An 11,801-nucleotide genomic window follows, 5' to 3' on the forward strand; every position below is an offset into this window, starting at 1 on the left:
ACTACTGGTTTACCATTTGCCACATAAGAATGAAAAGAGATCTTACTCGATGAAGTGGTTGTCAACTCAAAAATACCACCTTGTGGAGTTTATTCACAACTGGAGACATCTGTTTTGCATAAAGATACAAGCAAACCAAGAACTAGAAAAATGCTTCAGGAGCAGCTTCTAACAACAAGGGCAGCAAGCATGAAGTACGCACTGTGTTAGAGCATATGACTGACACCGATCGTGCGTTTTGGTGGGTCAAAAAATCTGCAGAACACAGTGACACAGGAGTGCAATTACGCAGCAGTACTGTGACGACTCTCAACCATCCATGCTTAGAGATGACCATGTAATAATGGTCAGAGTCAATTACGAAAATCCCAGAAAATAAAGTTTATCTGCTTGATATATGATGAATTGGTTCAATTCAATCAGGAGAGCGTTATCCTCCAAAGCCTTTTTTCGCCCTGATGCTTCATTTAGAAATGATTGCTCCATTAGCCTGGCTTCCCAGTCCTCCACATTATGTTTTGCATCATGATGATACTAAATGCTTGTTAAAAGTGATTAAATTTTTCTGTTGTGCTGAGCATTTTAGAATTTTACATGTTTGTGATTTTTATCAATGAAAAATGTGAGTGTGGATTTGTTCCGCCTCAGGCTGTCATCTGCAGCAGACAAGAAATCGAAGAGCGCCGAGAAGAAGACCAACCAACGTGACATGAGCATGAAGGAGAAAGCACTGCTGGCAGAGACTGGCATCAAAGGAGGGGAGATCAAGAAGGGCCTCACCCTACATGGATTACTACGTCTGGGACTGGACAAGGCCAATGAGGACGTGTGCATGCTGTGGCGGGGGCTCTTAGGGGCTGGATTTGATCTCCACTTTGCAAGGTTTGTTTTTGACTCTGTTTCCTTCATTTGAATGCTCAGTGGCATTTGTGTTCCAGTATTAACTCACTCCTTGAACGGTCCATTCATTTCTGTCTTGGACAGTTTTGTAGACTGAAACCATAATAGATTCTTGTAAAATGGAATATCATAGATATTATGAATGTCATCTTGCACTGAACACATTTCTAAATTGTATTTACTCTACTACCTTGCATTATCCCTCTATTGTGCCAGGGGCGCTTTGTCTGCATTTATGAAGTGTAGTAAAGAAGAAAAATCTAGTGAATGTTTAAGCTGATGCTGAACATAATTGTTTTGTGATGTTTTCCTGCAAAATAAAGACATGTGTAAGCTGTAATTGTCAGTTTTAAAAATTGACATGTATGCCCTGTTAATCATGTACATGTTCATTATTGTGTCAAAAATTTGAAATTTATGTATCTGTTAAAAAGGAAACATACAAGTGCTGTACATGTACTGATATTCACCCATAATGTGGGGCAAGTATGATGAAAAAAAGTTATTTTGCATGACCAAAAATTCAGAACCAGACATGAAGACCCAAACAAGGCTGTAGCCTCTCAGCAGTCCTGGACCAGTCAACAGGACCAGGCTCTGGTCCACTACACCAACGAGCTGTGCCTCAAACTGGCCATCACACCCGCCAGGCTCCACCCACATGAGATAGTCCTTTCACAGGCAGACCTGGCCCGGTCACAGTTCAGCTGTCTTTCTGGTGAGCAGGAAGATCAGTTTCACTTGTCAACTTGAGCTCTTGTACAATATCATTATTTTTGTCTTCTTTTTATTCATAAGGATCCTATTTCACACCTTCTGTTTTGCATGCATGTGTGATGAGTTTTAGTGGGTCATCATAATGTGTATATCTTGGTGGTCCCATATCATAAATTCATGTTAAAGAAGAGAGGGAACTATTTGAACAGGGTATTTACAATTGTATATACCCTTTTCTGAAAGTAGTTTATGTGTGCATGTCTCTAGCATTTCTCACAAAAAAATATTTGTCACCTCATATAAGAGCCTTATCATTTTGAATTGTAGATTGCTCAAATTTATTATGCAGCATTGATTGAATAACATACTCCATCATGATGAAAAATCATAGTCATCCCAGAAATGGCGAATGTTACCATATTAACTGTTTGGTAATGTGTAATCCTGCCATAGAATAACCATAAGAGCTGAAAAAACAAACACAGAAATCAGAAGTATGTGCCAAATTAAGCAACAACGATCCTTGGATCAAACCACCTACTGTACATTTTCTGGCTATCCGTCGGTCTCTATAACAGGTGTTCCCATGGCAACCATCCGGCTGCGCTATGCCTTCCTCCAATCCCTCAACTCCAACTTGGAGCACCACTTCCTACCGCTGGTTGACCTGCGGCCCGCCCAGTCTCTGCAGGAGAGTACGGCGGCGCTGCTGAGCCGCACCAGGTCGTGGCTTTTCTACGACACCAAAGTGCGCTTCTTCAACACCCTGCTGGACGCCACGGCCCAGAGGAACGTGGACCAAGCAGCTCCCGAGGTCTCCCTAGACCCCCTGCAAGTCATAGGCAGTGAGTGCTAACAGACGAGAAGTCTTTGATGATTTTCAAAAATAGAAACACTCCTCAGTAAATATCAGCGTAGTTAAAGTGTCATGCCATAGTTACTACTGTGCTTCAGATACCACATGTAAAAACTAAGGCTGTTAAGCATAGTTTCTTGTTTGTGGATCATCAACATGGAATACCTTGCCAAAGGAACTGGGCTCATCACCTTCAGTGTTCATTTTTCAAAAAGTTCCGATATTCTTTTTGACCAAGAAAATAAGAAAAAGTTCGAGACATACTTTCTTTTCTCGAAACCAAAACTATCTCAGGCGTGAGCTTCAACTTGAACCATGCCATTGGAATACCACATGTTACCAATCTCCATCACTTAATTTTCCCCTGTTTTTTGCATTTCAAATGGAGAAGATTTGTCGAAGTGAATTTCTATATTTCTTTCACTGGATAGACCACAGAACAAGATTCATAGACAATCTAACCTTGTAAATGTAGCACCACTGAGAGCTCATTTGTTTTCTTTAAACACTCTCTCCACAGCAGCCACCAAGGACAACTCCACAGTCTTCTGCCAGGCTGCCGCTGCCCTGGCCGGTATCGACTCCTCCCAGCTGTGTGTCAAGATCGCCAGCGGCGGGGATCCAACCTATGCCTTCAACGTCAAACTGGTTGGAGAGGAAGTCCATGGAACAAGTGAGCGAGAGATCTTGCTGATTTAATTTGAAAAAAAAAAGAAAGGACTGTGTGCAGATGTTTCTGGTAGTGGACTGTCGATGGGTAGCCCTGTTGATTTCTATGTACACCTCTTCACTGTCTGTTTTTTTTTTTTTCCAGCATTCCTGCTTTGTAATTTGTGACAGTGGGATAGTTTGGGTCCCCAAGCTCTTTGCTCCAGGTTTCCACAATAGTAGGAGAGCTTTGAACCTGTAGACTTATAGGCTTCCAAAGTAAATGTGAAATGTGCGGGATTTTGGCCCTGTTGATGCTAATCTTTGTTGTCTGTTTATACGATGCCGTTGGTCCTGATCCAACTTCTTCTGTGAAATTTGCAGATCACTTTGTGAAATGATATAAAGTGAATACATGCAGTGTCCCAACTTTTTGCTAAAAATCGATGTTAAAGTGTTAGCACCCTCTATCAATATTTTCATTTGACTTGCAAAAGCTTAATTGAATTAGAATTATGGCATGTGAGAAAAGATGCTAAAGGTGGTTAACTACTCTGAAGATACTGTGGATAACCCTGCATCTGTTTTACATCATAATACCAAACAGTTTATTGGATTAATATAGGAAATAGAGAGCAGATAGGCAATAGGGGTTCATATTGGAGTCATATTGAAGTCCTGTATTCTTACTTCAAAATTCATTCACTGTGTGTTTGAACCTGGGCAGGGAAATCAGGTGGGTAGCATGCACAACTGTGGCCTACCTCTTGTGTGTTTCTGCCACATGATGCTGTACTTGCATTGAAGGGCACATGTTCTTGCTGTGATTTCTGACTCAGTGTAGGCCAATTGCATTATGATGATTCCAAACTTTGATTCTAAATTCCAAATTCCAAATTTGATAACTCCTGTGTATTGTTCCAACCAGGTGGTTCATTTCGCCACTTCCTTGGGGAGGTGACCAGAGAACTCCATGGTGACAAGCTCCGCCTCCTCATGCCGTGTCTGAGCAATGCAGGAGGTGGGGCAGGAGGGTGCTTCATGCTGCGGCCAGATGCAATGACGTACCCCGAGGAGAGAATGCTCATATTCTTTGGGCAGGTGAGTTGGAAATCAAATTTTGAAGTCTGGGAAGAACATTTCTTCTTAACAGCTTGTAGTCATTATTGGACAGCTGGGAAGTGATCACACATTGTTGTAAAGTGTTGAGAAATTACTCCATTTAAGTCTGCATGTTAAACATCACATGCTTGATTATAATTGCAGATGAAGCTATGAAAAAGTACAGACCCTTACATGCATTTTTATGAACTACATGTACATATGTGTGAGGGTGCTAGAATAATGAATCATTCCTGTTTGAAAGATTGCATTTGGTCAATAGTTCTGATTTCTGGGGTAGGAGACAATATGATGAGACAACAGTTCACATTTGATAATTTTTTATTCGCTGTTTGTACTGAATAGCTTAGTAATGCATTAAGACAATGGGTACGCGAAGAAAAGAAGGAAACAGAGTAGTTATATGTTTATACACAATCTACACACATTATGTATGCTTTGCAAGCCAGCAGTCTTTCTAACCTTACATATGAAGAGATGGAACACCCCTCCCCCAAACCCTAAAACGTAATAATAAGTTATTTCCTTGTGTATCCTCCTACTCAGCTTCTTGGAATTGCTATGAGAGCAGACATCCCCCTGTCACTGGACCTGCTGCCCAGCTTCTGGAAATGCCTGGTCCAGGAACCACTGGACCCAGACCAGGACCTGGCTGAGGCTGACTTCATCACCCACAAGTTTCTGACCAGGATGGAACAGGTAGGGAGAGAACATGAACTCAGGGGTTCTTTACCTGCCTGTCCAGTCTCACAATTCACGTTACCATCAGAAGTCCCAGAACGGACTCTTTGTCACGTAATTTGCACCATGTAATTACTGAGTATGGCTAAAATCATGTGAAACTTCGGAATTCTGCAGCATTCTTTCTCTCTCTTTCTCTGTTTCTCATGTCTTTTTCTACATTTCTGATGAAATTTTCAATGTTCTGTTTGTTTGATTTTACTCTATTCAACAATGTCTATGTGAATGTCGAATTCAGGTGCACTTCAAGGAACAGGCAGCATTGAGATGATTATCAGTTGTGGTATTATGCTCTTGTGCGTATACTGTCAAATTCTATCTTGAAGGCCCAGACAGAGGAGGAGTTTGAAGCCCTATGCACTGAACTGGCCATTGCACACTTCCACCATGACCCTGATGCAATGTCCACCCCGACAACAGCATCATCTTCTCAGTCTGCCCTCTCTGTCGCCCTCCACTTTGAGTATCCCAGCCTGGTTGGAGATCTGGTGGAGCTCTGTCCCAATGGGCATGAGATCTTGGTCAGGTACTAAAAGAGAGCCACTTCTAGTACTAATCTCAATGATGATATCGATGATGATGGTGATGATTATGGTGGTAGTGAAGATGATGATGATGATGATGATGATGATGATGATGATGATGATGATGATGATGATGATGATAACAATAATGATAATGAGGATGAAATTGATAGCAATGAAGATGTCCATGGTGGTATCGACGATGGTTATGTTGGTGGCAATGATGATAATTGAGGATGATGATGGTGATGGTGATGATGATGATGATGATGATGGTGATGATGGTGATGATGGTGATGATGGTGATGATGGTGATGATGGTGATGATGATGATGATGATGAAATCTTATTCACCCAGGGGAGTGTGTTTGGTGTAGGAGGGCCCATCAGTCACTTTCACCACAGTATTGCCAGGTGTTCCAGTTGTCAGAATATACAGACGAGTGAAGAGGGACATAGAGGGACATATTTTCTTCGAGAATGTGATCCAACAGGAATTCTTATCAGCAAACTGCAGGTTATTGAGGAATTTTGTAAAAATGATACTGAGTAAGAATTAAATATATGTATAATTCATATTTCTTTCATGATGGGCTTGTGCCAGCTCGTAAATTGTCCTGTCAAATGGTACATGTATCTCACTCTAACCTCCATATAGACATTACTTTAAAGACCTAATAAAATGGTTTAGGCATTTTTTTCTCAATGATGTAATGATATTAAATGTTAAATTCTAAGTAATTCTATGGTTGTGCGGGGTTTTTTACTGTTCTGAATTTTGTTCTATATTTGTTAACATATTGGATGCAATTTCCTTCGTTTTGGAAAACTTGCTATACTTTCACCGCATGCGGCGCACTATCACTTCTAAATTGTGATGACGTCTAAGAACGGAGTCGTTCTCGACCAGTCTAGCCGGACCGTGCTAGCCAGCGAGCTGGCAAGGCTATGCTAGCGCAGCGCAGCGACAGCCGGCCGGCCGGCGGCTGCACTGGCTAGCGCTGGCGGGGGAGCGAGCTAGCGAGCGCATAGCAGGTGCTGCGCTGCACTATTGTCATTGGCTAAGCCTTTAGACAAAAGAATATTTAATGAACTGTATCGGATTTAATACTGCCAATAATACAGATTACAACTGTGGTACGCTTGGATATCCATTATTTTCGGCAAACTCGTGAAATAGGCCCCACCACTGCGTGTCTGTACTAATAGTAATACTACGGCGACTCGCCTGTTTCAGCCCCACCGTGTGGCGTTCATCTCGGTAGGTAAGCACGGCGGTGGGGCTGCCTTCCACAGTGAATACTCGTGAATGCGGCGAAAATGACTTCATAATATGGCCCTCGGCTCGACTAATTTAACGGCCAATTTAACCATAAATACAACCCTACCTAACCCTAAACCCTAGGAGGACCTACCCTTGCTTGCTATAAACGCACGGGTACGGTGCACGCGCACTGTGGTGGGGCCTATTTCACGATAGCCCCACCACCACTGCGTGTCTGTACTAATACTACGGCGACTCGCCTGCTTTATAGGCCTAGACCTACTCGTGAATCCAGCCCCACCGTGGCATTCATCGGTAGATAAGCACGGCGTTTGGGCTTCCTTCCACAGTATGATTTTTAGCATAAAACAAAAACTACTCGACCAAAATTGACGATCATTCTTGGTATCGTTTTTCTTAGAAAATGACGCATCTAAATTACTGAGTGTAAACTACTAGTAGACTGCTACTAGATCTACTACTAGACTACTACTGGTAGTTTACTACTAACTTGTAAGTGCCGGCCGACGGGCCAGGCCACGGCCTGGACGCTCCCGCTTGCTTGCTGCGGCCGGAGTAGCCGCTCACTTTGTGAGCGAGCTGGGCCTGTTCTTCTAATCTACTTACTAGACAGTTACAACTTACAATGTCAGTCATGTAGAATACAGTATATCCTTTCTAACGTTAAACTATATGGGGGCATACCAGACATACCACTCTGTAATCCGACTTATTTCCCAGGCGATCGTTTCCGTGAGGTCTATTCTCGGGCTAATTGGTGCCATGTTCATACGCTCTTGCACTGGCAGCGGGGGAGATGCAGCTGGTTCATATCGGTAAGGTGCAGCCCCACGATAACGTTCTGGTTCATCGGCTGCCTCTCCCTCCCCATCTTCCCCTTCAACTTCATGTGCCTCCTCTTCCTCTCCGCTATCGTCAGAGCTGCAGTCTTCATCATCATCATCAATGTCGAAGTTTACCCATATAGGGGAAGACATTATGCTCGAGGTACCAGGTATCTGTGCAAGCTAACTTAGTGATAATGTACGTGGTAATGCGTACATGTCGACAGTCAGTGTGTCGACCGGGAGCGCACATCCCGCGGGGCCCGGGCCTGGCCGGGCTAGCTATCGTGTACGCGCGTGTACCAAGCTAGTAATCTGAGTGCTTGTGCTGAGCAGCGTCTGCTAACTGAGCACAACTCCGTGCTTATACGTCATCAATCGGTTCAGGGGTGTTGGTCACGTGACTGTCTTTTTCGCAAAAGCTGCAACGGGGTCCTCCAAAAATGTGATATTTGGGGGAGTTTCTAGAAGCGATAAAAACCGGAACGACACTGACAACATATTTACATTGATAATCATGACATATATTTTACATTTCTTTTGCATATTAAAACATTTTGCAAGCATTTTATTAGGTCTTTAAAGTGCATGAAAGAGGATATAATTATTTAAGTCAGAAGAATGTTAACACTGTACAAAATCAAAGGCAGTAACACCTGTATGAGTTTCATGTGATCATATTTTTGGTAAATTTGAGAAAAGAGAATGTCTTCTGAGTCACCTATGATATCTTGTTTTGTTAATAGTTGGAACAAGCGAAGGGAGTACATTGAGGCTGTCCGTGCCCTACGTCTGCGTGAGCTGGCGTGTCCCGAACGCATGCTGGCCGTCCGCAGTGGTCTGGCGTCCATCGTCCCACACCACCTACTGACCATCATGATGCCATCCGACATGGAGCTAAGGATGTGTGGTAGACCTCATGTAGACCTGGCCCTGCTCAAGGTATGGTTCCAGGGCAGCACAAAAAGAGAATGCAGTAATAAGAATGATAATGATAACAGTAGTGATGGAGTCTTCTAATGCACCATGTCTGTTACATAATGACACTCTTGGCACAGAAGGATGAGACCTTTTTTTGAACATTGCATCATTTGAAAGGACCACAATTTACACAAAAGCTGAGTTACGGATGGAGGAGGCCTCTTCTCAGTTTCACAGGCAATGAGTTACAGAGAGAAAAAAAAAAAAGACTGGGAGAGAGTGTCATGGCCCCATGAATGTTGTGCAAGAGGTAATTGAAGGGTACTGGCACTAAATGAACAAAGACTTTGAGGTAGATCTAATTTATACTATAGATTGGTAACTTTAAAATTAATAAGGTGTTTTGAACTGTTTAACCGTATTTTGTTGGAAAGGTGGCCACCACTTATGAATGATTGTGAGAAATTCGCTCGATAGCTTACATGTAGTTATACATGCAGGAAATTAAACATGTCAAAACGTCGTGGTAAAATGCTTTATGAAAAAAGAAAAATTTTGGACATCAAAACTTTCTTCAAGACACAAGTATGCTACAATGTATGTACCAAATCTATAAGATTTAAAATCTTCAAACCAAAGGTTTAATTTGGTGCTGTTAGCATTTCTGTATTATTTTTACATTAAAAGTATTATTTCCACTATGGCTTTTACCATTGTTCTCTCAATTCTAATGTATGTGTTTCTTTTTGTAGAAACCAGCATAGTAATATTAGCATCGATTGTCCTAATCATTGGCCTCATGCCTCCATTCATGATATTTATACTGCTCCCTCTGACCCTGTCTCCCACCCAATGCAGGCCCACACAATGTACCAGGTGGGGCTGGTGGAGACTGACACCCACATTGAGTTCTTCTGGCAGGCCATGGAGAGCTTCTCCCAGGAGGAGCTCAGCCGCTTCATCAAGTTTGCCTGCAACCAGGAGCGCATCCCCAGCACCTGTCCCTGCAGGCAGGGGACCAATGATGCCGCCCACGTGCCCCCTTACCCCATGAAGATTGCACCCCCTGACGGACCCGGTGGTGAGTCTTGTTGATGCTGTACTACAGTGTCATCTCATTGTCATTGGCTTTTTAAAAGAAAAGAAAATGTATATATTTTTCTTTCAATTTTCTTTTGTTTTGGTATGGTAGGTGTGTATGTAAAAGACCACAATATGATAACTTGAAGTGGAAGTGCTAAGTAGAGTCTTCAGATGTTTTGTAAACTTTGAACATTTTGCTGTATATTGCCTGAATATGTAGTTAGGTGAATACTTATTTATGCATTAACTTTTTTGTTTAGCATGATACATGCTCTGCAGTGCTCAGAGTTCAAGCTTCTTGATATCACTGTGTGTTCATGCTCTTTAGCTCAGTGAGCTGTTTGTTGTTTTGAAATTCTGTCTTTGAGAGTGTGATCTTATGAAATGTCTGATCAGATATTTGCTGTGACAGTAGCAGAAAATCTACTACCAGGTAATCATAAGAGAGTATTGTTGCCTTCATGGCCCATACAGTGTCATATGGTGTTCACGGTTATAAATGACAATAGCTGTGCACACTCACATTTAGTACTACTTGTATACTAAAGTTGGCATCATGAAACAAAATGTCCTAGAAAAATGTGAAAAATGTGACTTTTGTCAATTGCAGAAAGCTAGCTGACTGCCATAAAGCTATTGTGTACAATGATTTCCTGTTTTGACATGTGCTGTTAAATTCTGTTTTTCTATCCTTTGAAAATATGCATCTTTGCAGGTTCTCCAGACCAACGCTTCATCCGTGTGGAGACGTGTATGTTCATGATCAAGTTGCCTCAGTACTCCAGCCTGTCTGTAATGAAGGAGAAGCTACTGTATGCCATCAACTGCAGGGAGGATCCTCTCAGTGGATAAGACTGCCTGTGCCTACGACGTTCAGTGGACGGAATCCAGTATTTATTAGCGAACCCAAAATAGCTGCTGTGCCAGTTTTGAATTCCATCCGCTGCAGTCAGGGAGCACTTCACTGGCCACACAGGAGGAGCAGGGTCATGCGGTGGATGGCAGCCAAATCACTTCCCACCAGTGCAGTTATCTTCTTCAATGTGTGCGACCAACACCTTAGCTCAGGCATTATGTGGAATATGTGCATCACATGGCTAGGACATATGTAAAGGCTACGAATTGGCTGTGTTTGTTGTTATGTGGTGAATGGAAACAAAAACTTGCCATATTATTGACTGCTTGTTTGTTTGTGTATTTTTTTTTATTTAACTGTCATGTGCCGATAGCAACTCTCAATACAAAGAGAGGTACTTTTAGCTCATACTCTATGAGCCTTAATTAAGCTGTGAAGCTGTGAATTCCGTAGAAGAAAAAATCTGTGTGTGTTGCAGTTATGCGCCTATCACTGTATAGTAAAATGGTGACGCAATCACATATTCATTGCAGCCTCTATGCACATCTAGTAAAATAGCCAGTTTCATACAGATAGGTGTATAGTTGTGTTGTTCAGTACTTTCACATGCGGGGGCATTGCCTTTTGTTTTTCCTTTGCTTGTTGTGGTGGCGGGATTGGGGATGAAAGTTTCATTCAAGGTGACTTACAGTGTGCAAGCAAAATGGTTCTGTCTTTGATGTTGCAATATTAGATTAGACATTACATGTACATCCATAGATATTTAATCATCATGTTTGCTGAATTCAATTGTAGATGGTAATTGATGATGATGATGATGATGATATTGATGTGTAAGATCTATGTGGTGCATTGATGCAATTTCTACAAGTGAGACTGTGCACTCGTTTATCATGGCCCCGTATCTATTTTTTGCCAAGGAGACGGTATGTCGTATCTATGCATTGTACTCTTAAGGTGCTCAAAGTCCTCCAAGGGATGGAAAACAACGCAGTCATGCAGCCTTTCCTGTGCGTGGAAACTACACCTTGTAACAATGCCAAATGATGTTTGTAGAGTGACAGTGCATGATACCATTATGCAGTGCTTTGCATGTTGTAGTCTCTGCAGGGGGTATTTTGCACCCGGCCACTGATTTCCATCCAGTGAGAGAGAGAGTGTGTGTGTATGTGTGTGTGCACTGAGAGCCTGATTATGTCTAGATTGGTGGAATTCATCAGAGAAGCATTTCAGCAAAATTATTCACTAGATTCAAACTAATGGTACAGTATCACCATTGCCAAAAGTTAACCTGACCATTTTGTGCATTTATTTATTCATTTAT

General features: G+C 42.2%; 1 protein-coding gene across 1 annotated transcript in view; it reads left to right on the top strand.

The window, feature by feature from the left end:
* The window catches only part of LOC140227563 (probable E3 ubiquitin-protein ligase HECTD4), a 100,282-nt gene extending 88,744 nt beyond the window's left edge, over positions 1–11,538 (top strand). Inside the window, 10 exon segments of the mRNA XM_072307980.1 lie at positions 649–882; positions 1,428–1,618; positions 2,196–2,462; positions 2,994–3,146; positions 4,050–4,222; positions 4,790–4,942; positions 5,311–5,510; positions 8,364–8,559; positions 9,397–9,619; positions 10,337–11,538. Coding sequence (XP_072164081.1) covers positions 649–882; positions 1,428–1,618; positions 2,196–2,462; positions 2,994–3,146; positions 4,050–4,222; positions 4,790–4,942; positions 5,311–5,510; positions 8,364–8,559; positions 9,397–9,619; positions 10,337–10,473 — 1,927 coding nt within the window. The 3' untranslated portion in view covers positions 10,474–11,538.
* The last annotated feature ends 263 nt before the right edge of the window (positions 11,539–11,801 follow it).

Source organism: Diadema setosum, chromosome 4, assembly GCF_964275005.1.
Source record: "Diadema setosum chromosome 4, eeDiaSeto1, whole genome shotgun sequence".
NCBI classification, from domain to species: domain Eukaryota; kingdom Metazoa; phylum Echinodermata; class Echinoidea; order Diadematoida; family Diadematidae; genus Diadema; species Diadema setosum.